This window comes from Lepidochelys olivacea (genome assembly GCF_965140295.1).
Source record: "Lepidochelys olivacea isolate rLepOli2 genome assembly, chromosome: 6".
In the NCBI taxonomy this organism is placed as follows: Eukaryota; Metazoa; Chordata; order Testudines; family Cheloniidae; genus Lepidochelys; species Lepidochelys olivacea.
The window spans coordinates 41,115,102-41,141,690 of record NC_140416.1 but is presented as its reverse complement, the minus strand read 5'-3'; the positions used below and the strand labels follow the sequence as shown (position 1 = coordinate 41,141,690).

Below are 26,589 nucleotides of genomic sequence, written 5' to 3'. Positions count from 1 at the left end.
AGTCCATAGTTTAACTGTACCTGGGTGTGTCACTTATTCCAGCTCCTGGGCAGGAGGGATGATTGAGTGGTTAGGGCACAGTCTTATGAAATGGGAGATCCAGGTTCAGTTCCCTACTCTGCCATGGACTTCCTGTGTGACCTTGGGCAAATCATTTAGTTTCTCTGTGCCTCCATTCCTTGGCTGTAGAATGGATCTAATAGCAATTTTCTACCTCATGGGGGTGCTGTGAGGATAAATATATTAAAAGATTTGAAGTACTTTGAGATCTACTCATGAAAAGTCCTATTTAATAAATAGGCATTATTATTTATCATCATCTTGGGTTGGGGCGGGGTAGATCTTATTTTAATGGTATGTATATTATATATGACTCATTGTATATGAGCAAGAATATACTTTCTTCTTTAGGTGTGCCTTGTCCACTTTTGTGCAAACCACACTCCATTTTGCAGCTCAACAATATCATTTATAATTAAGGCTAAGATTTTGTCGCAGATATTTTTAGTAAAAGTCAGGGACAGGTCACAAGCAATAAAGAAAAATTCATGGAAGCTTGTGACCTGTCCCTGACTTTTACTAAAAATGTCTGTGACAAAATGCGGAGCTCAGCTGTGGGGTCCCCACACCACCCCCGTTTTGTTTTTAAAAACAAAAAATAATGAGTTTGGGATTCTTTTTATTAGCCTTCCAGTTTTTGAGTCTGTAAGGTTCATGCTTTCAAACTTTTCTTTGCAACCGTGAAGGCCAGAAACTTACTTTAAAACAGGGCTCCACTGAGTTTTAAGTGATGATTAAATCTGAAATGGTCCCTCTCTGATAGGATGTTTACCCACACATGCCATGAAAGGATTAATATGGATTTGAGAAGCCTGTTTGCACGTGGAGGATGGGCCAGAGATAAAACCTAGCTTGAGGGATAGAGCTTTTTCCATAAAGAACTGGGTGAGCCCAGCTGGAGAATGGAGACCCAGGGGAGAGGTGGGAAAGAGGCCCCTCTCTCTGGGAAGCAGCATAAAAGACAGCTGAGAATTAGAGAAAAGCAGACAGTCTTCTCCAGGGATAAGGTGGAAGCCTGACTTGAGACAGGGACCTGAGGAGTTGTATGTAGCTTGCTTGAACCCTTTGCTTGAACCACTGAGCTGTGGGGTTGATTGAGGCACAGAAGCCTGTAGCTAGACAGAAGGACAGTCTAGCGCAGCAGAGGTATGCCTGTTACAAAGTGGCGGCAAGCTGGGCGGAATGTTTGGTTTTGCATATATTTTTGTTGGACTTTGGTAAAGGACTCTCTGTCCCCAGAAGGGACAGAACTCTGTAAAGTAGTCTGGCTGAAGAGCCATATGGTGTAGGCCAAAGGACTGTGGGGGAGAACTGAGGCAAGGGGGCTGTGATGCCATATCCGGCCAGGAGAGGGTGTGTTGGGGGAGCAACTTTGCTACACCTTGTTATACAGGAGTTAATCTTGCAGTATGTATATGTTGAGAAAGATAATGATGTTTTTACTGTGACTTTTTCTGATCACAACTACACTTCAAATGTCCATATGGTCCAAGGATCTTAATATATTGAACATCTCCCAGAGCCTGTTTCTGTATGATTTTGAAAAATTTGAACCATGAAAGGAAAACATGACACCATCACCAGCTGTGCAGGGCAAGGGATGACTCCCAGCATGAAATCTGGATTTGAAGAGCAATGCCTAATTTAAATAACATTGCTAAATGAGAGGATGCTCTCAGGTTGCTTCACATGGACTAAGACAGACTGTTTTGATTTTTGGTTTGCAAAAACATCTCATTTGCTAGCTTTAGTTTTTGAAAACCCAGACATATTTAGGATCAAGATTCTATTTTATCTGAACCAGGAATGTTTGGGGGTTTTCAGTTCTGGTTCATCTCTAAATCGAATGGTTGGATCGGACATATAACTTACCCTCTCTATGGTGTCCTTTTATAGACCATCAGTTCTGCAGTTGCATAAACCTTTGCGCTTAACAGCTAGCCATGAGTTCAGAAAAGCATTCAGCATTTGAAGTTACATCAGTACTGATAAAGATCAGTAGTTAATAATGGATGATGTGTTCAGTAGTAGCACAGTGGAGAGTTTTTTATGAAAGCAGCTGTTTTATTGTATGTGAAATAAGGAAGTTTAAAACAGAACCCACAGTAGTGAACATCCAGCAGAGTGAGATGTGGTTCATTTCAGGTCTCCTAGCACTCTTTTTACTATATTAGACAATAAGTCCACTGTAGGATTTAGAGCCATGTATGGAAAATATTATAACAAACAAAATAAATGTAGTAGCAAGATTCAAAATTTTACCTGACCTCTTGTAATTCTCTAAAACCTTCACTCTCTGTGTGTCTGCTACTTTTGAGCTTTTGGGAGATGGTTGTTGATATTTTGTAACCTACTGGATTCTGTAAATGGCTTTTCAGGGATCCAGAACTACTTAAGTTAGTGGTATATGGCATAAGAAGATTTTACCAGGTATTTTGAAAGGATACTTGTAGTGCTGCAGAGCCTAATGAAACTAGTATTTCCATTTATCATAAGAGAAAGTTGACAGAAATACACACACAACTCTAAGTACTGTAATTCCCACAATGAATAACCTAAATTACTTAAATCCTGTGAATTTATCAAGAAAATCTCCTGTATGCCAAATGCACATTAAAACGGGAGTGGGGTTTTGGCCACATGTGTTGCTGGTACAGCATATCTTACTTTTGCAGTAGAGCGGCAGAGCTGAAACTCTTGTTTGAGGGGTGGTGAACTCCATGTGTGTATTCAAATCCACGCTTCTTTTTTCCAGAGGGTTTTGTGGGTGGCTTCGCTGTTAGATTTCCAGGTTTTGGAGCATCCGGTGTGACACCCGAAAAGGCTATCCTTCCTGAGGGAAATAGAATATATATTAAAAAAAAAATGACTTCCAGTGGTAGCCTGGAAAGCCAAGTTCCTTATAGTGGGATCAGGGTATAATCATAAGAGGAGGAAGTTATGAAAGACTTAAAAATTACAAATAAAAACACTTAATTGAACCAAACCCTCACATGGAGACTAGTACAGCAATGGTGGCTCTTTACAGCAGTTGTTTTTTATCCTTTTTGAGGAAGATAAAATATGATTATCCACTGCTGTAATTGTTCCCCAAATACAACTTTACTCACCATCTTCTGTTCCAAAATTCTATGGAGACTACAGCCCTCGTTCTGCTTTTGTTAGAGTGTTACTCCAGACTTCTGTCAGTGTAACTAAGATCAGATTCTAGTTCTACTTTCCAGAGGCATACCATCATAATGATCCCCAGAAGAAAGGGAAAATAACCCTGTAATTTTCCACAAATTTGGACTCATTCTTGCAAACACTTAGCATAATTTTCCCCATGTTCCTACTCTTATGCATATGGTTATTCACATCTCTAAGTGTTTGCATGGGTCCTAAAATGACATTTTTTTTTTTGCAATTGTTACCATACTTTGTCATTTTCCCCTTGGTCTTTGAAAGAAGAAAGTATATTTATTGTTGGAAAAAGAGTGAATAAGATTCAGTCACTGGGTTTGAGTCTTAGACAAAAGTGAGTTTTCTGCCATGTCTTTGATATTATGTGTTTGCCAATCAGTCTTTATTGCACAATGTCAGTGTTTCCCAAACATTTGAAAATTGAGTCCTTATTCTGAAGAATGAAACCCATCTTTTCTTCCACCTGCTATGTGGTGTTATATCTTGATTTATGCATGTTTCTATCCCATTTGCTTCCCACACTTTGGGGAATGCTTGCGAAGAACTTCATAGTTGGCACATCCTCTCCTTTCTTAAATGATGAGATAAGCAGTGAAATAGTTGTGTTGATATTTAAAGTAGCATCTGAAGTAGTATCTGTTGAAATGAATGGGGAGGGGGAGACTTCATAATTCAAAGCTGCTATTTCAGGTTTTCTGAAAACTCAGGTAGATGTAGGCATCTGTTACTCATTGCATGCTTGAAGGTTTTCTTTGCAAATTTAATAGCTAAAATGTGTGTTTTAATTAAACCTGAGATTCTGGAGAACAATTGTCAGGTTTGTCCATGCCTGCAATTACCCCTTCACATGCATTTCTATGAGCACATGCCTTGCCCTGTGCAGTGTTAGTTTAAGTTTTACATTTTTGCTAACATATAATCCTGTTTGTAACCAATTTCATTTGTTTTTCAGAATGAGATGAATGCCATAGCATCATCAGGCCTCTTCTTCAAAGACGGTAAAAAGCGCATTGATTACATCTTGGTCTATAAAAAGTCAAGTCTACAAATAGAAAAAAGAAACACTTTTGAAAAGAACCTGAGGGCAGAGGGCTTAATGTTAGAAAGAGAGGTATGTCTTCTAGTATATATTTATTCTGAGATTACCTATACATTACTGTGATAAACTATTAAATATTAAGAATATTCCTAATTTATTACAAACAGACTTTCAAAATTATAAGTGCTGACCAGGATTTTAGTGCTCTATGTTACCATCTAAATCAGAAAACGTCTGATTCACCACTATGTTGATCTTATTTATGTTGGCATTATTCCATTTAAATCAGTGGAGTTGAACTGATGTATGGAGTAGTACAGTGGTCAGTTGGGCCCTATCTACTTAGAGTTTTCTTTCTCGCTCTCCCAGTTGGCACAGATGGGAGCACTGTGAAATAAAAACTGAAGTCCACCCACTAGTCAATACAAAACAGCATTGATAGGCTTGAAAAAGAGTCCATTCCCAGTCTTCTTTTACTGATTCAGACCAGGGACTTGAACGTGGATCTCAACATCCAGCTAAGTGCCTTCACCACCAGGTATTGGCTCTTCTAGGGTGATGGAGTGTCTATCTTTGGTTTTTCATGAGAAACTTTGAAAGGGTAAATGTTTGAAATTTTTTACGGGAGGAGGAAAACCATTTCCCATACACTACTCTACGAGATCTCCTCTACTCTATGAGATCTTCCCAAAATGATGAGGTTGATAAGTCCCATCTGATTCCCCCAGAACCATTTTAACAGTATGCTGAATTGGTGATGGTGTTGGGTCAAGGATAGCAGTAAGATAAAATAGGATGTATACCCACTGCTATAATGTTTCCCCAAATACAACCCCCAGTACAACTACTTTGATAGCAGTAATAGCTCAAAATATCTAAGATAAGGGATTTAAAGTCAGAAATCCTTCAAGGAAAATGTGCTCTGTCTGTTTTTTGAATTACAGATTATAGAGCAGGAATATTTATGTACAGACTCAATTCTGAAGCAGGCTCTGCACTTTATTCTCCTCTCACTTGTGAACTTCCATTATATTCATTGGAATTACCACTGATTTACACCAGTTAAATGGAGACCAGAACAGGGTCTTGTTTAAACAAAGTTGTTAGACTCTTTCAAGTCATTCTTGCACATACCTGCACACCATCACAGCTAATTTGACAATTAAATTAGCTAATTTTGAAATTATTGCATTTAATATTGTTGTTACTATTTTGATCCAATCTAGCAAAACAGAAAAAAAAATCTGATATTTTGAAAACAGTTTGAGAACCATTATCCCCAAAAGCCTATTCACAAGCAATAAACCAAAAAATCAAAACTTTCTAAATTAGAACTTAAGAGAATTATCTGATATTCAAATTAATAAAACGTGTTTAAATTTCACAAGTTCAGATGCAAAACTGTCATTTTGAAAGAAAAAATTCAAGCAAAGCAACATTATAAGTCTGAAAAAGGACTTAAAACAAAACTGTAAATCTTTTTAATTGTAATGTATTTCTTCTTAAATTCACTTTATTTTTTCAGTCCCCTTCATATGACACCTTGCAAGCTGCCACACAAAGACAGTATAGTTAAAAGCATACATTATTGTGCCCTTCCAGTGTTATGTAGATAACATTTCCTCCCTATTATCTGTGTTTTACAGGTTGTTTGCAGTGGTGTTGTAGCCACATGAGTTGGTCCCAGGGTATTAGAGGGATGAGGTGGGTAAGGTAATATCTTTTATTGTTTGATGAAAAAAGCAAGCTTTCAAGCTTAACTAGACCTGAAGAAGAGCTCTATATAAGCTTAAAAACTTGTCTCCTCCAACCACGGAAGCTGGTCCAATAAAAGATATTACCTCACCTACCTTGACTGTCTTGAAGGTTAAGGATTGAAATGATTAATATTCCTTCAAGAATTACAGAATAAAAGTAGCATTTCCTTTTAGATATGTGTAAGAAATATAGTCATGGACCCAACTGTCTATCCTCAGGCAAAATGCTCTTTGGCTTCAGCCTGGTAGTTTTCAGTGAGTAAGAACTGCAGGATCATGTCCACTGATAAGTGACTTCTACCAATATTTATAAATTGGAAGCAGTCGATCAGCATAGTGCATGAAAGTCAATCCTTTCCACAACACGCTAAGACAGGATAGGAATTCATCACCAAGTAACAGCCAAAGAGTGGGGCATCTTTGTAACTAATCCCTTTATATCAACTGTTCCGGCTCCCTGCAGTGATCTCTTTTTGTCAGATTCACTGGGCTCCGTGGGCTCTCCAGATCCCCTGTTTGTGCTGAGTGTTGTAGAGCTGGCACTGGAGGGGTGAGAGTCCCCTATATGCCAACTTCACAGCCATCTTCCTCCCAAACAGAGGATGTTCTATTTTTCCATTGTGTTAGGAGCCTTCTGCAACCTGATTGTCTTGGGATGAATTTTACTTGGAGTACTAGTACTGAGAAGCCTGTTTAAAACAAGGGGAAAGAAGTGAGGAGGGATAAAGACAGAAAGCATGTTAACTATGAAGGAGGTTTGATGGAATTACTTTCTAATGTCCTTCTTGCTGCTTGCATGATATACACAGACATGAGATATTCTCAGGTCTTCCTCTCACTCCCATTGTCTCCAGTGGTGCAAGATCAGGGCTTAAATGTATAGTTAAAAAAATTAAAATCAGCATAAGATTTTATAATCCTTTCACTTGAAAACAAAATGAAATAGGTAGTAGTAAAAATGATCCCCCATCCATCCATACACCATAACAAATCATTGTCATGTCCTGATTGACAGACCCCCACCCCCGATGCCCATTCATGACCAGTACTCTGAAATAACCAAGGCAGAAACCACTACCAAAAATCTACAGTAGGTTTTACACCAGATTTAATGCATAATGAGATGGTGACTTCAGTGGATTTATGCAGATTAACACAAAATGATCATCTTTCCCTTACTGTTTTAATTAGTTCTGAGGAAATGTCCAGCAGAGTGAATGTGGTGAATTAGTTTATTTACATACATTTACATTCCTTATGTAAAGTCTCATTGTTAAATTAATCACCGGCATAAATGGGTACAACTCCTGTTAATTTCATAAAGAGTTGTACCTGCTTTCACAGGGGCTTAATTTTGTCCTTTGAGTGTATTAACAACAGGCTTTCAAAATCCAATCATCAGCATATTGTTTCTGAGTACTTCTGCAGTGATAGACCATTTTCAGTTCCTGCTCTCACAGTTAAAACTTTGTAAAGAGGTCTGAGAGGAGAAGAAAGATGAAAGACAGGTATTAAAACAAAGGAGATTGCTAACAGAAAAAACAATAATAAAAATGTATACTGTAAATGATTTCCCACCTGCTACGTTGCCAATTACTTTAATATTAGTAAAAAGAAAAGGAGGACTTGTGGCACCTTAGGGACTAACAAATTTATTTGAGCATAAGCTTTCGTGAGCTACAGCTCACTTCATCGGATGCAAGTGAGCTGTAGCTCACGAAAGCTTATGCTCAAATAAATTTGTTAGTCTCTAAGGTGCCACAAGTCCTCCTTTTCTTTTTGCAAAAACAGACTAACACGGCTGCTACTCTGAAACCTTCAATATTAGTTTCTCTCCAGAATTATTGCATTGATTTAAAAAGTAATCAGCAACCAGCTGGAAAGTTTTCTGGAGTTAAACAGTAGGTGGGGGCTAAAATAGAAAAATTAAACATCACGTATGAATCCAAACTTATTGTTACATTTATAAAAAAAACATTTTTGTTTATAAAATATTAATTTTAAAATAAAATAAAAATTCAAAGACTGTGGAATGAGGTGCCCATCTGCTATTGACTTTTAAGGAGAGTTAGGCATCTAAATGCCTGTTGGACCTTTGAAAATCTCCCCCAAAATGTTTTAAAATGGACCTTGGAAGGTACATTTCTTGGTAGAAAAGACTCAACTCCGCCAAAATGCTTGACCTATAAAATTGCAAGTGAATACATCTGGAGAAAAACAATCTGAAATTGAAAAATTGACCAGTTAGGAGCAATGTAGAAAGCAGTAATAATAAGATAATAGAAATGTAGTGATAGAAAAGACCTCAAAGTCATAGAGTCCAGGCTTCTGAGCCAAAGCAGGACCAAGTAAACTTAGGCCATCTTTGACAGGTGTTTGTCCAACCTGTTCTTAAAAACTTCCAATGACCAGGATTTCCAACCTCCCTTGGAAGACTACTCCAGGGCTTAACAACCATTATAATTAGAAAGCTTTTCCTAATATCTACTCTAAGTCTCCCTTGCTGCAGATTAAGCCCATTATTTCCTGTCCTACCATCAATGGACACGGAGAACAACCGATCCCCATCCTCTTTATAACAACCCGTAACATATTTGAACACTATCATCATGCCCCCACTTCTGTCTGCTTTTCTCCAAACCAAATATGCCCAGTTTTGTAACCTTTCCTCAAAGGTCAGGTTTTCTAAACCTTTCATCATTTTTGTTGTTCTCTTCTGGACTCTAGCAAGGATGTAGACAATTGGAGAAAGGGTGGTACCCAGAATTGGTCACAGTGCTCCAGCTGAGGCCTCATCAGTGCCCTCTAGAGTGGGACAGTTAGCTCCCATGTACTATGTACAGCACGCACATTAATGCACTCCAGGAGTTAATGAGCCTTTTTCACAACCGCATCACATTGTTGACTCTCATTCAATTTGTGATCCACTATAATGCCCAGATCATTTTCAGCAGTACCACCACCTGGCCAGTTATTCTCCATTTTCTAGTTGTACATTTGATTTTTTTTCCCTTCCTAAAGTGAAGTACTTTGTACTTTATTGAATTTCATCTTGTTGATTTCAAACCAACTCTCCAATTTGTGAGTCATTTCTAATCTTCTCCTCCAAAGTGCTTGCAACCCCTCCCATCTTGCAGATTTTATAAATCAAGCTCTCCACTCCATTATCCAAGTCATTAATGAAAATATTTAATAGCACCACACCCAGGACTGACCCTTGTGGGACCACACTAGATAAGACCTCCCAGTTTGACAGTGAACCACTGATTGTGTGTATGGTCTTTCAACCACTTCTGCACCTCCCTTGTAGAATTTCATCTAGACTACATTTCCTCAATTTGCTTATGATAATATTATGTAGGTCTGTATCAAAAGCTTTACTAAAATCAACATATGTCACATTTACTGCTTCCTCCATCCACTAGGCCACTGACCCTATCAAAGAAGAAAATTCGGTTGGGTTAGCATGACAAATCCATATTGGCTTCTTGACAAATTCATACGGGCTATGTCTTATAACTTTATTATGCTCTAGGTCCTTTCACATTGATGATTTGCTCCAGTATATTTTCAGATATTGAAGTTAGTCTGACTAATTCCTAAGTCCTCTTTGTTCCCCTTTTTAAAGATTGGTCCTACATTTGCCCTTCTCCAGTCCTGTGGGACCTCACCCATCTTCCATCATTTCTTGAAGATAATTGCTAACAGTTCTGAGATTGCTTCAGCGACTTCTATTTAAGTACCTTAGCATAAATTTCATCAGGCCCTGCCAAGTTGAATAGATCTAGCTTATCTAAATATTCTTTAACCTATTCTTTCCCTATTTTGGTTTGCATTCCATTCCCCTTGTTAATATTAATTGCATTGAGTATGGTCACCATTAACCTTTTTTTACTGAAGACTGAAACAAAATAGGTGTTAAGCACCTCCACCTTCTTGATGTTATGAGCTCTCCTTCCCTGCTAAGTAGAAGACCTACAATTTCCTTCAGCTTTCTCTTGCTCCTAATGTATTTAAAGACCAACCTCTTATTGCCTTTTATATCCATTGCTATAACTCATTTTCACCTTACTCTTTCTGATTTTGTCCCTACAAGCTTGTATATTTCATATTTCTCTTTAGCAATTTGTCAGTTTCCATTTTTTGTAGGATTCCTTTTTGATTTTCCGATCATTAAAGCACTCTTGATGGAGCCATGCTGGCCTCTTACTATTCTTCCTATCTTTTCTTTGCATCAGAATAGTTTGTAGTTGTGTATTTAATATTGGCTTTTGAGAAATTGCCAGCTCTCCTGAACTCCTTTAACAGACTCTATCCTTGTTATCACACCCTTCTCCCCTACTTAGGCTTATCATCTTGAGGAGAAGGACCTACGGCCTGCTGACACCATCCATGGGCAGATAGTAGATCCATTCTCCCCACTGGTGTCTTCAAGTGGGAGGCATCCATCATAGCCTCTGTAATGCCAATCCACAATGGTCTTTGCGGGGAGGATTTAAATATTTCATTTACTCACTCTGGCAGAAAGCTGCGAAAAACTACCTCCGGTTGCTGTTGGATCCCAGAGATCTGGAATAGAGCCCTGTCCTAAAGTCCCTTATGAATAGTTACTAGGTTTAACTTAACTAAGGGTTAAGTCCTTTGGAAAAATAAGTTACACTAACTTTCTTCTGCCTGGCTCAGAAACAGTTAATAAAACTGAGTCACTTCCTCTAGGAAAATTAATCACAATGACTTCTGTTGATCCTACTGAGCTCATGGAGTAGGCTCAGCCAATCTGATTCAGAAAAGAAGCAAGGTGACTTCAGTCCTTCAGCTACCACTATATTGCCATTTTGAAAATGAAATTTGAAATGCACTTTAAATGAAGTTTCAGAGTAGCAGCCGTGTTAGTCTGTATCCGCAAAAAGAAAGAAGTTGTCTCTCAATGACCGTGCATAACAAGATAATGTAAAAAAAAGCATGCTCTACTTTGAAGAACACTTTACACATGAAAACTTTCATACTAAAACACTACATGTTTCTGGGGGCTCTGCAGACTCAAAAATAGTGTGTTTGTGTTTAATTATGTAATGAATATTTCACACAGCATTTCATGTAAAGTTTGGCTTTTGAAATTTCTATTTTAACATATTGCTTACTTGTTGATTATCATTTATAATAAATGTAAAGAGTAGCACCGAGGATGTAATCTTGACTCCATTGAATTCAATGGCAAAGCTCCTATTGACTTCATTGTGATCAGAATTTCACCCCAAGAATGGTAGAAGAGTGTAAGGATGGATTTTTTTTAAAAAAAAATCAGTGTATATAGTTCTGTGGAATAGTGTTCCAAAGACAGTGGTGGAAGCCCTATCTTTAAAGACATTCATAGTAAAACTATAAATATAAAACACTAGAAAATAGCAGTCCTGTATGGTCAGTGGAATAGACTGGAAGATGTCTTTGATTGTTCTCATCTCCGTATCTCATTGCACATATTATCATGTACTATTCTTTACTTAGGACTCTAGATGATGCCATAGACTTCACCGGGAACAAAGTGCACACCCCTGAGAGCAGAAGCTGGCCCATAGGCATGTTTTCAGAAACCAAACTGCCACATTGTACTCAACTGTTAATATATATTTATTTTATCACCCATTACAGCCAGCTATTACGAGCAACGACATAATGTTTGTTAAAATTCACTGTCCCTGGGATACGCTGTGCAAATATGCAGAAAGAATGAACATCAGGATGCCTTTCAGGTATTGTGGTTATTTTATTTTTAATACTTCAATTTTTATGCTTTATATTTAACTGTTTCTAATCATTTATTAAGGTAACATTGCGTCCCCTCCTATTGTTCAGACTGAACAAAACAATCCTCCTACTTCATTATAACTAAATTCCTCTCTTCTGATGTCTTCAAAAACAACAATTTTTAAGGCCAATTTTGGGGGTAAAAACATGACTAATGATAGAGGCCACTGTATTTTTCACATTTGCCTACAATAACTGTATCGAAAGCTTATTTTCTTAACAAACTCACATACCCCAGAAAACCCTACTGCTCAAAGCAAATCACACACATTTTGCAAGACCTTTTCTGGAGATCCTTTTCATGGTCTCAAAAGATCTGTGGTTTGTGGTTTTAGGCTTAGGAGCACAGAATCTTCTTCTGAATGATGGATCACAGCCAGACCTTGACTGGAATTGTATCCAAAGGCAAGGGAAGTTACAGAGACAACTAATATTAATTCTTTCAGAGATAAAACCCTGACATTCTGGAGAAAGCCACAGACCTGTTTTCCTGGAATTCTCTTCACTTGCAGTTTCCAGATTGATGATCTTCAGTTTCCTTATTTATTTAGATCTATACAAATGCTAAAAAGCAGCCTGTCCATAAACTCTAAACACCTTTCAACTTAAAAATTACAACACAAATGTATTCTTGTAGTAAATACAGAAATACAATTAAAAATAACCTATCTCCAGGAAACCTGTAGATGTAATATTCAATTCCCCCATCCGTGCAACAATTCCCCATGCTTATAATTTCCCATCATTTTTAAATGCCTGTGGCAGGGAAAGATGAGCCTTGTAGTGTGTGCTGAAACTCACTGGATTTGGGATACATCAGGCCAAGGCAGCAATCAAATTCCAAAGTGAGAGAATGCCTCACTGATGCCCTTGCAGCAGCTCCTTCTCACTTATATCAGTGGGGCTCTCACTCAAGTGCCTCTGCTGATTTCAACTATGACAGTATGGCATGGGGAGAGAGAGATAATCCTTCATGTAAATAGGTCCTAAGCTTAGAATTCACCCAGAAACTCACAGGCAGCCTGCCTGTCTTCAACTGAAAATAGATTTGAGTACCCATCCCTACATTAAACCAAAGCATTATAAAATTTAAACTCTTTGACTGAATCATTTCCCAAATTCCTTTCCATAGTGAACAACTTGAGTAATAATCATTTACCATGTGATTTAAGGAAGATTTTTTGATATTGCCGTGTGTGCTTCTCTCTTGCTTGAATGATTCATTGTTAACATTTTAAATATTAATTTTTTCCCTAAATTTCAGGACCCAAATGAACTCTTTCTTTCTTGACATTTTAAACCACTAAACAAAATGGGCTATTTACCAGGAGACATGAGCCGTCTGTGCTGGGGTAGCACAACTGTTTTGGAATTAGTGCAGAAGCATGAGACCTCTACACAAATAGCCCTGGTCTCCAAATGATCCTCTGAGTTCCACAGGGCTTGGGGGTGGGTTCAGCAGTCTATTTTTGGGGAGCAACCACATCACTGACAATCAAGGAGAAACTCTGTGAGGGGATTCTCAGTTTTCCTCCCCTTGAGCAAGTTTTATCATGTGAGAGGGACATCTGCCCTGGGATTCTAACTGTAGATTGGAATTTGTTTAGACAGTTCGCCGGTTATTTGTTGCTGTCTTAGCTTGTGATTGATGGGGAATATCACTGAATTTCCCAGTCAGCCACTGTAAACCTTACACATGATTTCCATATTTGTCTTTTTAAGACGTTCTTCGGCGCTTAAAGGATGTGAATTTATTCCTGTGTCTAGTCTTGATGCATCCACAGCTAGTTCTTGCACAAAGATAGGGTTGTTCTGGATATTCTTTAATTTGTAAGAGATGCTGGCTATAAGTTTCATCAACAACTTGTTTCAGCTTTGTGCCAGATAACTGGTATTTACTTCCAGCAAGATAGGTAAAAAGCTCTTGGTGAAAATATAGTTATATGTTTCAGAGTAGCAGCCGTGTTAGTCTGTATTCGTAAAAAGAAAAGGAGTACTTGTGGCACCTTAGAGACTAACCAATTTATTTGAGCATAAGCTTTCGTGAGCTACAGCTCACTTCATCGGATGCATAAAGTGGAAAATGCAGTGAGGATGTTTTATACACACAGACCATGAAAAAATGGGAGTTTATCAAAAGTGGGGTGGGGGGAGAGAAAACCTTTTGAAGTGATAACACTCATTTTTTCATGGTCTGTGTATATAAAACATCCTCACTGCATTTTCCATTTTATGCATCCGATGAAGTGAGCTGTAGCTCACGAAAGTTTATGCTCAAATAAATTGGTTAGTCTCTAAGGTGCCACAAGTACTCCTTTTATAATTATATGGGCTCTTAGAGCTAGTCAGCTGCCTGTCTGTCTTGTCATGGGGGAGTCATGCAGCCCAGTGGTCTGATTAGAGGAGTTACAATTTGGCGTTCTGTTTATGACTCCTGCTGCTGCATTGGCAAAACTACATGAGTCTTTACTAAATTGTGGAAGCAAAATACCCAGTTTGCTTGTACAAGCCAAGGTTTGTATGTAAATTCAGGTCCATGCATTTTTTTTTTATTCAAGACTTTATTAGGTGAGATTCTGACCTCACTGAAGTCAATTGTCTTAACTGTGAGCAAGATTTCCCTGTAAAAAAGAGATGATGATATCTTTTCCTAGTTGACAGGAACGTTGATATCAAATTGGCTGATGTCTTTGGAGCACTTTTAGGATGAAAAGTGCAAGTTTTCCAAGTTGTAATATTGCTAATTTAGGCTTAACACTCTGAAATATTTGAACAGCCACCATCAAAAAAAAAGGCAGGGCTTTTTTTTTTTTTTTTTGAGCAAAACTGAATAGCTGTCTGCCAGCTCTGACCATGTCAGCAAATGAGCCATTAACCGAAGGCAGAAGAGGGTGAATCAGTGACAGAAGAGGGTGAATCAGTGACAGTGAATCAGTAATTAAGGCTCCCATTAACAGTCCTGTAACCAACCCAGCCTTCTCATAACTATTTATTTCAATGAAAAACAAATTAATAAAAGAAGAGCATGGGAACTGATGATGAGTGCTTTATAGTAGGAATCATAGATGGCATTCTACTCTGCCTTTGAATTGTGCACAGAACTCTGATAGCTAGAATGGGAGTTATATACAGCATGCAATACAGCATAAAAATAAACCACTACGTGACTAATCCTGCAGTTTGGGTGCTAGTTAAATTCACTTTGATTTAAAAAAAATAAAAGGGCAATATTTTGGGAGTCAGTGAGGTCATGCATTTTGGGCCTAATCCTGCACTTATGAATGGGACTTGAATGGGACTGCCAACATGCATAAAGTTACTCATATGCATAAACATATTTGTTGGATTGGGGCCATTAATTGTATATTTCACTTTAATCATTTTTTCCCATTTCCTAATACTGTTTTTTCTCCAATCTTGTCAACATTAGAAAGACTTAAAGTACAATAATTATTTAGATATTTGATCTAGCTGATTTCCTTACTTTAGAGAGAAATTTATGAAATAAGGTCCAGTTCCTACAAATATTTATATGCTAACGATTTTATTGGAGTCTAATTAGCAGTTTTTCTAGGCAGGCATTCAAAGCAACTTTTTAATAAAATTGTAAGTCCACTACTCTCTCTCTCTCTCCCTCTCTCTCTTTCCTTTTGTTTCATGGCTCTTGGTTCCTTGGCTATTACTTTGCTTTATTTCATTCACTTCAGATATTTGAAAAGTAGATTCTAAAAAGCAAAGTTCCACTGCTTACACACACACACACACAGAGTACACATATGTTAAATAGGCTATTTTTTAAGTGCATACTTGTACTGAGGTTTTACTTAATCATTTTCTAAGCAGTTTAATATATTCTATATTCTGTTGCTGAGGTCACTGCACTTCTCATCTGTTGGAGAGAGGAAGCCTTATTGTACACCTGAATAATACAGTTCTCTCCCAAAGTGTGCTCTGTACTAGCAGCAGATTCCTTCCCCTCCTCCTCCCTGGCTTACCGAGAATGAAGGCTCTACCCATTCCCCAACCCTAGCCACCCACTCCCTTCCATCTGCATGGGAGAGGGAGTAGTGGCCCCACAGAGGCTGCTTGTCCCACTGTGCTTGACCCATGATGCACCAAGCCTCATGTGTTACACCCCCTTACTCTCCTGCTCAGCAATGTAAGGGTGGGTCACAATCTTGCTCTTTAATGATACCACTAGTAGGCATAGTCCCAAAGAGAATATTTGATCTGAATTCACGGCCTGTCTCTAAACTCTGTCTTAAATACACACTTTTCAGTAATCCCATTGAAATCAACTAGGGTGACCAGATAGCAAGTGTAAAAAAATCAGGACAGAGGGTGAGGGGTATTATGTGTCTATATAAGAAAAAGCCCCCAAAATCGGGACTGTCCCTATAAAATCAGAACATCTGGTCACCCTAAAGTCAACAGAGTTACCCATGAAAGGGGAGAAGTATTTGGCCCTAGATATAGCATAAAAGTAGCTGGAAAGAACCAAAATCATGTATATGATTCCATCCCAAAGGACTACCCAAAGACCCAGAGCCTGTTCTCAGTGAAGTCAATACAAAACTGCAAATTAACTTTACTGGTAAAAGGTCGTACTTCAGTGCATACTATATGTATTACTACTACAGCAAATTCAGGTTGATTGAACCAGCAAATTTGTTGATTTCAGCCAATTATTTCAGTCTGAATGAAAAAAGAAAACATTTTGTAAATGTTGAAATGAATGGAATATTCTGGGTGGGTCTTTCCTAATTTCTCTCTTTGAAGCTGTTCCACTTTATATAAAATACTTCAATAGTCACAGAGCTGGGTCAAGCTAAATCTTTCATTCAACCCAACATGAAATTTTCCCAACTTTTCAATTTGCTGATAATTCTGAAAAATTTCAGTTTTCGTTCCACCTGAAGTGAAAGGTTTTTTTGATTCTCCCCCCCCCTTCACCCCTGCCAAGGAACCACCAGTGAACCAAAAAATCAGTTATTTGCCCAGCTCTTTTTCTGATAATTGATCTTTGAGACTCAGTGTGGTATGTAATGTAAAAAGAAAAATGATGTATGAATAGTTGTAAATAAGATTTTTTTAATACCTTGCAATAATTGTTGTCGTTTACATACATTTCAATATTTTTCACATGATTACATTGGGGATCATGAATTATTTATACTTATGTTTTTAATGAGATATGCCTGAATGTTCTATTAAAAAGAAACATGTTGCTTGCTTAAAAGATGTGTATAAGAGGCAGCAGCTTTGCCATATAACATTGAAACTCCAGTAAAAAGATGATATTTATGCATGCACAACAAATATCTTCTGTAAAACAAAAAGAAAGGGAGTACTTGTGGCACCTTAGAGACTAACAAATTTATTTGAGCATAAGCTTTCGTGAGCTACAGCTCACTTCATCATATGCATTCCGTGGAAAATACAGTGGGGAGATTTATATACACAGAGAACATGAAACAATGGGTGTTACCATACACACTGAAAAGAGAGTGATCACTTAAGAAGAAAAGGAGTACTTGTGATACCTTAGAGACTAACCTAGTACTCCTTTTCTTTTTGCGAATACAGACTAACACGGCTGTTACTCTGAAACCTGATCACTTAAGGTGAGCTATTACCAGCAGGAGAGCTGGGGGGCGGGGGTAGCTTTTTGTAGTGATAATCAAGGTGGGCCATTTCCAGCAGTTGACAAGAACGTCTGAGGAACAGTGGGGGGTGGGGCATAAACATGGGGAAATAGTTTTACTTTGTGTAATGACCCATCCACTCCCAGTCTCTATTCAAGCCTAAGTTAATTGTATCCAGTTTGCAAATTAATTCCAATTCAGTAGTCTCTCGTTGGAGTCTGTTTTTGAAGGTTTTTTGTTGAGAAATTGCCACTTTTAGGTCTGTAATCGAGTGACCAGAGAGATTGAAGTGTTCTCCAACTGGTTTTTGAATGTTATAATTCTTGATGTCTGATTTGTGTCCATTTATTCTTTTACGTAGAGACTGTCCAGTTTGACCAATGTACATGGCAGAAGGGCATTGCTGGCCACATGATGGCATATATCATTGGTATGTGAAATGGCCCACCTTGATTATCACTACAAAAAGCTCCCCCCGCTCTCCTGCTGGTAATAGCTCACCTTAAGTGTTCACTCTCTTTACAGTGTATATGGTAACACCCATTGTTTCATGTTCTCTGTGTATATAAATCTCCCCACTGTATTTTCCACTGAATGCATCCGATGAAGTGAGCTGTAGCTTATGCTCAAATAAATTTGTTAGTCTCTAAGGTGCCACAAGTACTCCTTTTCTTTTTGCAAATACAGACTAACACAGCTGCTACTCTGAATTCTGTAAAACAGAAATTGCAATAAGTATAATGAGTAAATGACCTATGTCTGTAGCTCAGCTGGACTCCTTCTGAGTGGAACAGTTAAGGGTAATTAAAGGTAACGAAAGAAGTCATGTTTCATAAGTATAATATCAAAAAAATCCTTGTTAACTTCTGTGGTTTCTGTGCTCCCTTTACATCTCTGTTTAGGAACATCACAAATCAGGTTGCCAAGTGCCTAAGAAGTATTCTAAGTTGTGAAGTTACCATCTGATGAGGATCTCATTGTTTAACATCCAGAACTGAAATATTTTTTATGTTTAATTATATTCCTGTGCGAGATGGGAAAATACTTCTTGAAAATTGGCTGAAAAGAATTTAACCGTTTATTTTAAGTACTGATACTCAAAAACATTGCTTTACTCTTATCTTAATACACAGTAGCATAAAGGGTCTAGGCAACTTATATCCTTTGGGGACTAGTATATACCATGTAAGGCCATGATCCAGCAAACTGATCCATGCAGACAGTACTCTGTGTCTTCAGTGGGTCTCTGTGCTGACATAAGCATACACTCACCTAGATGAGAGTGCAAGATCAGGGCCTAAGTCACTTGCAAAATTGAAAGGTCGCTTGATATAGAGGGAGGAGACAAGTAGAGCAGTACTGGGAAGTGAAAAAAAAATTTTGCCTCAAATCTGTATGTGTGTTGTGTTTCAAGAATAACTGTTCTCTGTGAAGATTTCATAGGAAATTACATGACTTTTTCCCTCAGAAGTTACTGTACCCAGGGAAAAGAAGAGAGAAGAGAACTGAAATATAAAAACAATTTGTTCCAGTTACTGCTTCATGAATCTTGGGTCCATATACTACTCTTGATTTGTATGCAAAATGGTAATGGATGTTGATGAGAGTCGCATGTACAGATTAAGACAGCATATATAGCCTTTAATGCAGAACTAAAGCAACTGCTAATTTTGAAAATGAGTCCTGTAATATTAAAAAAATTAATAGTTTTTTGGACAAAACTTGTATTATCTTTATTGAGAATTCAGTGAATTCAATAGTCGGACATGCCCAGCCTATATAGATCAGTCATATCAAAATTTAGATTAATTTTGTCATGAGTCATGATATGTACCATTTCAAATTCCAGCAGACACATGGATCAGAATATTCTTAACGAATTACTGTATTTCAATTTAAGGATGGTTTTCACTCTTTAGCATGTAAATGTGCATGGTATGTGTTCTTCTATAATGTGGGAGCCCTTGTCAACTGTCTCTTACTTGATTGTTCTCAGATGACTTCTGCTATTCTTTCAGGAAAAAATGTTATTACACTGACTGGAGGAGCAAAACCATGGGCAGGTTGGTGGGTGATGCATAGCTTCTAATCTTGCGTATAGTCACCTGCTAAACATTAGCAGTTGTAAATTTATCCAAAGGAACTAAAACCATGAGATTTGATTAATGGAAACTCAAAATTGTATTAACACAGATAATGTCCTAAAATAGTCAACTGTTACATGATGCAGTACAGTACAGCTTTGCCAGTTCTCACTTTGCAAGTGAAATACTTCTCATACCAAAACAATGGTCTCATTCAGCCTATGAGCAGAAATTTAATATCAAAGACAGCATTGTAGTGAGGCCTCTGGTTACTAAGATTTCATTGTTGCTTTAAAAAATATACTTTTTACTAGCAAATTAGGTCTTGTACTAATCAAAACTAAACTCCAGTTGTTGAACTAGGAATGTGAGCATGCAAATACACACAAGGTTCACTTTATGCCTGTGAGTAAAGACCTAAATTTAAAAGTACACTTTGTGATGCAGTATCCATGAGCTTTTGTTTCATATATTTGATGGCTAGCAATAATAAATAAATAAATAAATAATAAAGGTTCTTTGACTCATTGTGTGAGTTAGCAAGGTTCTACTATATTTCCAACATACGCTCCGTTCTAGCATTATGGGATATTAATTTTCCATAGAGAAGCACTCACTTGTAGAAACGGTCGCCTCAAGAGCTGGTGAGACCTATTGCTCTGTTCCAAAATGTAAGTGACAATTGGAACAAGCTTATGGGATTTCTAGACTAATTTCCATACCAAAAATGTCTGTCCTAATGCTTATGAGTAAGCTTGGAAGGATTAGATTTGTATCAGTAAATGTCGATAAACATCTAGTTCATCCATATACACACACACACACACCAACAAAAATATTTCCATCGAGTATGATCAAAATCTGCAGAGAGACAAAGTAAGAAAAATGCAGCTTAAGAAATTATTGAAATTTGATTTAAGGTTTTATTTGGTATGTTTTTATATGTGATGTTGACAATTTGTATTGTAACTGTTATAAAGCTCTAACTTTTTGAATCTCAACATCTACTATCATTAAAAACATTTTCTAATTCCCCATAATTTCCTGCAACTGTGAAAATTAAATGGATAAAAAAATTTAGATGCTTAAAACCCATAACTTTGCACTACTGTGAAAATTTAAATTGATAAAATTAAAAAAAATGCTTAAAAATAAACACTGATATCCATTGAAATTATAAAAAAATAATAATGGAATTCTGCTAAGCATATTTGAGCCAAATATCTACATTTGCTTGACAATTAATCATTATTACTATAGAGCCTCCAAGAGTGCAAATCCTGCCAGAGTTCACTATTTACTGTGCAGTATTCAGATAATATGTTGTTGGTTGTGCAAGACGACCAGTTAACAAAAATAAAAAATTACAAAATATCACTGAATTGCAAAATTTGGTTCAGAAATCCACATATTTCAATAGTAATATTAGACAAAAATAATTTATAACATAAATTTACAACTGCTTTTCTCCTCTTCCCTGTCATGCATGTGCTTGCTTTATTTTAATGTACAATTCAAAGCAAACCACTTACATTTTTGTAATATTAAGGCAAATGTAACAGGGCTATGCCATAAAACAAACTTACAAACGTAGTTCCATACTGAATTCTTCTGGGGATTTCTCGGTGTAATAAAAACTTGAACGTTAGGTGGATTTATGATCCTATTTAGTAACACAGGTATCTAGAATATGCAGTTGAAATCAACCCGATTTCTAAGAGTAGAGTAACAAACAATATTGCCATATTTGCATTCAGGAAGGAATTTTCCCCCAGGTCATATTGGCAGAGACCCTGGTTGTTGGTATTTTTTTATTTGTTTTGCCTATTTCACAGCATCGAGCAAGACAGTCACTTGCTGGTTTGAACTAGAGTAAATGGTTCATTCTCTGTAACTTGAAGTCTTTAAATCAAGATTTGAGGACTTTAGTAAGTCACCCAGCATGGCTAAATTTATGGGTAAATTACAGGAACTGGTGGCTGAGGTTCTGTGATCTGCAATGTGCAAGCAGTCAGACTAGATGATCATGATGGCACCTTCTGACCTTGAAGTCTAGGAAAACTTTAATATTAGAGACAAACACACTTACATTTTTCTATGAAATTTGTTTTGTGAGAAATTAAAAAAAAACGAGAGAGGGAAGTTAAATATTTTGCTGCTTTTTTTTATTCCAACATTTTAAAAGAGTAAACACGTTTTTAAAAGAATTGCATGTTCACTCTTACTGTTGAAAAGTCCAAATCTAAATAAGAAAACTAACCCTAAAAATGCACACAACACAAAATTTGAAAAATAAATCACATTGTTATAATTTTTTTCAGTATGTGTGCATCACTGTCCGTATTACCATAATAAATTTATAAATTGGCAAACTGTGACCTATGAACATAAACATAGGTCATAGGAATGACTGTTTTATTAAAGTAGAGTGCACAAGAACTAGAATAAAGAACTAAATTAAAATGAATATTTCTTATCACTCCTACTTCATTTTTAAATAAAAGATTATAGTTTACTAGACTGTTTTGCATATTGGGGACAAATTCTAACCTCAGATGTATCTGCACAGGCAGGATTTGATTTTTAATGCCCCAGTGTCAGATATTTTAAAAATTCATGATGATATTAATGTATTAGGACTAATTCTGTAGATGTTCCACACTTATTCAGTCCTGTATATATAATCATAATCACTGCAGAATTGGACCTGTTGTTTAGAAAAGTTCTGTGCATGCACACTCTTCATTTTTGTCACCCCAAATTTACTTCAAATTTGGCATATTAAAAGTATGCAAAATGGGTAATTTTACTTCACAGTCTTTATCCAAGGTGAAATACTGATATTTCTTGCAGCACAATGGCAAAAATGTCAGTTTCAGCTCTTGGAGTAGAGCAATGGAAACGGGAGTGTGTTTTTTAATTAATTTTTTGTGGTGAAATATAAGGCTCTCCCCTTTCAGAAAATGTCATTAATTCTAGCTTTAAAAATGCATTTGTTAGTTAGTGAACCCCAATATTTTATACATCTCTTTGTAGTATGTGACTTTAGGGCCTGATCCAGTTTTCATAGAAATCAATTGGAGTCTTTCCACAGACTTCAATGGGAGTTGGATTGCGGTTATGACACCAGATCTTAAGCTGGTGTAAACTGCCATAATTCCATTACGTTTAATAGAACTATGCCTGTTAACACCAGCTAAGGATCTAGTCCAGAGCTTACAGATAGATAACCATTCTTACTTAGGAATATGTGTATTTGTAAGTAAAGAATGTGATGAATTCAGAGCTGTTACAGAGTCCAGTCCTGCAAGTTCTCCATGAATGGGACTTCCATTGAAGTCAATGAAATGCTTACAGGATCAGAGCTCTGTTGTCTATGGGATCAAATATCTGTGTTTTTACCAGCTCATTTATTAAATCACTCGATTAGTGGAATATGTACCTGATCATGATGTCCTTGTACTGTCACTTATATCTCCACATTCTACAGGAACAGCAAGATCATACTCTATAAGGGTAAATAATTCATACTTTAAAAGTCTAAAGGTAAATATGTTGCAACATATCAGATAAAGAAAACACATATCAGAAATTGTCTGAATTCTCCCAGACTTCAGACTAGATGACCTAAAAGATTTTTGTTTGCCTTTTGTCTCTGATTCTTCAGACAGACTAATTTTTTTTTCTTTTTTCTTTTAAGACTGATATTGAGGAAAACACCAAAATAAATTATTCTATACACACAGAAAAATGTTTACATAATATTTTAATTCTGGTTTAGGCCCACAAAATCTGGGCAATTATAATAACACAATTGCCATCTCTAATGGAAATTTTTACTAGAGCTGGGCAAAATTTTGCAGATGAATAGTTCATTTTCTGAAAAAATTCAGTTTAGGGTCTATATAAACTAATTGTGAATTCAAGTTGTCAGGGTTCCCTCCCTATTCTGACCTCTGGGGTACAGATGTAGGGACTGGCATGAAAGACCCCCAAGCTTATTTCTACCATCTTAGATTAGAAACTTCCCCAAAGTGCAAATTCCCTTCCTTGTCCTTGGATGGTATTGCTGCCACCACCAAGTGATTTAAACAAAAATTGAGGGAAGGGTCACTTGGAGCCCTCCCCCCCTAAAATATCCCCCAAGCCCTTTCACCCCCTTTCCTGGGGAGGCTTGAGAATAATATACCAGCCAATTGCCTTTAAGTACAGACCATACCCTTTATCTTTAGGACACTAAAATCAATCAGGTTCTTAAAGGAAGAACTTCATTATAAAAAAAAAGTAAAAGAATCATACCTGCAAAATCAGGATGGAAGGTAACTTTACAGGGTAAATAAAAAGATTTAAAACACAGAGGATTACCCTTTGACTCTGCTTCCCAGTTACAAAACAGGAATGAAATTACCCCTTAGCATAGGGAAAATTCACAAGCTAAAACAAAAGATAATCTAACGCATTTCCTTGCCGTTACTTACAATTTCTGTAATTTTAAACATTTCATTTATGGTATGTTCATTTCAGGTATGTTTACAAGAGATGTTTTACCTGCCTGGTCACTCTCTCTCAGTCCAGAGAGGGAACAAAACAAAGAAAACACAAACAAAATCTCCCCCCACCCCAGATTTGAAAGTATCTTCTTTCTTTATTGGTCATTTTGGTCAGGTGCCAACCAAGTTATTTGAGCTTCTTAACCCCTTACAGGTAAAGATTCTGTACAGCTGCTCAGGAGGGATTTTATGCTACCCTTAGCAGTATGTTTATGACACAAGTCCAATTTGGTGAATTGTTCTGGCTGAAGAAAATCATTGGAAATGTTTGTTTCAACATTTTGAAAATGAAATTATTTAACTTTTTGTTTCAAAACTATATTTCATTTTTAAATTTAAGTAGATGTATTAAAAGGACAGGGTTAAAACACTTGAAAATGAAACCAAACAGGGAAAAAGTTTCAAATGAATCTGATTTGCCCCCTGAACAAAAATACATTATTTGCTCAGCTCTAGTTTTTACTTCTAAGTATTAGAGAGGATACATTCCAACCTTCCTTCATCAGAAGTCTGCAGAATTGAAAATGACCTAGCTTACATGTGAGTTGCAGTACCTGGGTATTCTGGTGCTTCATGTACTTAAGTCATATTTTTGATGTTGTTCCATTGTGTATGAGTATGGTAACATGCAGTTTTTTATGTTCAACAACATCTGAATTTTGGAGTATTAAACCATTTGTGGGTCATAAAAGCTGTTCCTGGTTATGATATAAGCATGTATAACTTTATGATTTGTTTCCATTCGTTTGGTTTATTTATTGCAATATCTAACTACAGAATAAACTATATGTTTATCTGTTTATTTTTTGTTATGAGAGTTTCTCCACAAGCCCCATAAAAATTAACATATAAACCGAGACCTGGGTTTTCTTTGAGCCTATTTACTTTGAATCTCTATAACATCCTTTGCAGGTCTAATGTTGATAAATGCATTGTAGAGCCAATTTTGAACATAATAACTGTTGTCGTTGCCCTGTTCAGCTGGATACTGCAAACCCTTAGCCTGACTTGACTTAAAAGAAAACTTATTGGGAGAGTAATCACTACTCACACAAGGAAGACTTTTTAAGGTCAGCCCATAAGAGCCTTCATGCAACCCACATATCTACCAAACTCAGGTTAGATAATGGCACTTGGTTGCCCAGTAAGATTATAAGACACCATTAAGCGATCACAAATTATACAAAAAAGAATGAATGTAAAATTGCAGAAAAGGGAGTGTGAGTTAAATAGAATCTCATATCGCCTGTCCTCACGTGGCAATTGGCTAGTAGCAGGTAGCATGGAATGTCTCAGTATACCATTTCCATTTCCATTACCATTTCCATTTTGTAAGTGAATTTAATGCTAATGTAAGGTGTCTGACTGGTGTATTTGCAGGTGTAATCCTGGAAATTGGAATAGTCTTTGTTCACAAGACAAGTTCAGCAGGAATGCAATTTGCCTACTAATGTGCCTCAGCCTTGATGTAGAGAACGTCCTCTAGATGTAAAATAGTTCAATCTGGAAATGCATCCTTTAATCTTCCATTCACAAGTGTGCTAATTGTGGTGCTAGTATGTTTCTATTGATGTGGACATTGGCCCTCACTCAGTTGCACAGATAATAGGTTATAAAGACATGACCAGCTGAGACTGGATTCACACCCTATAGATGTGGGAATCGAGGGATAGCTCAGTGGTTTGAGCATTAGTTTGCTAAGCCCAGGGTTGTGAGTTCAATCCTTGAGGGGGCCATCTGGGGCAAAAATTGGTGATTGGTCCTGTTTTGAGCAGGGGGTTGGACTAGATGACCCCCTTCCAACTCTGATATTCTATGTGGCAGTCCCGTCACAATCTAGTCTTATCAAGTCTTTCAGAAAAAAAAAACCTGGTTGTTTTAAATATACAGTGATGCTTATTAAATCTGGATGCCTAAAGTTAGGCATGTTACTTAGGTGTAATGGATATAGAAGTATACTAGAATTTTTCTCCTAGGCATTAGCCCATTAATGTCAAGGAGATCAATGAGAGTTTAGCACCTCTGATAATCAAGCTGCTTATTTAGGTGCCTAATGTTAGGCACCAAAGTTTGACCATTTTACCTGGAGACTTTATGTAACTTGATATATCAGTATATTGAAGAAACTTACTGTAAACAAACAGGAAAACTACCTGTGTGAAATCTATTAACATAGAAGATATTAGGATGATGCTGATGTCAGGAACCTTTAATCTGGCCAGTGACAGTTGCCCAATGCTGGACACTATTGAGTATGATAGTTATAACAATGTAAAGAGAACTAAAAGGGCTGGTAATTCTAAGCCAAATCTTTCAGTCGTGAGAGTATATATACTGAGCAAGAGCTGCAAGATTTTGGCCCAGTATTGATACCTAAATAATAACAACAGTGGCAATAATATATATAGTTAAGGGTTTTTTCCCCAAACCAGAATTATTCATTGTTTTTTTTTAAGGAATATTAGG

The 26,589-nt window shown here is 37.0% G+C and overlaps 1 protein-coding gene across 1 annotated transcript in view; it reads left to right on the top strand.

Moving 5' to 3' along the window:
- ANO3 (anoctamin 3) overlaps positions 1-26,589 on the top strand; it is a 227,108-nt gene that overhangs the window by 118,409 nt on the left and 82,110 nt on the right. Inside the window, exons 5-7 of the mRNA XM_084629858.1 lie at positions 4,196-4,354; positions 11,689-11,789; positions 19,508-19,552. Of these exons, the coding sequence (XP_084485984.1) occupies positions 4,196-4,354; positions 11,689-11,789; positions 19,508-19,552 (305 nt within the window). The remainder of the gene's footprint in view (positions 1-4,195; positions 4,355-11,688; positions 11,790-19,507; positions 19,553-26,589) is intronic.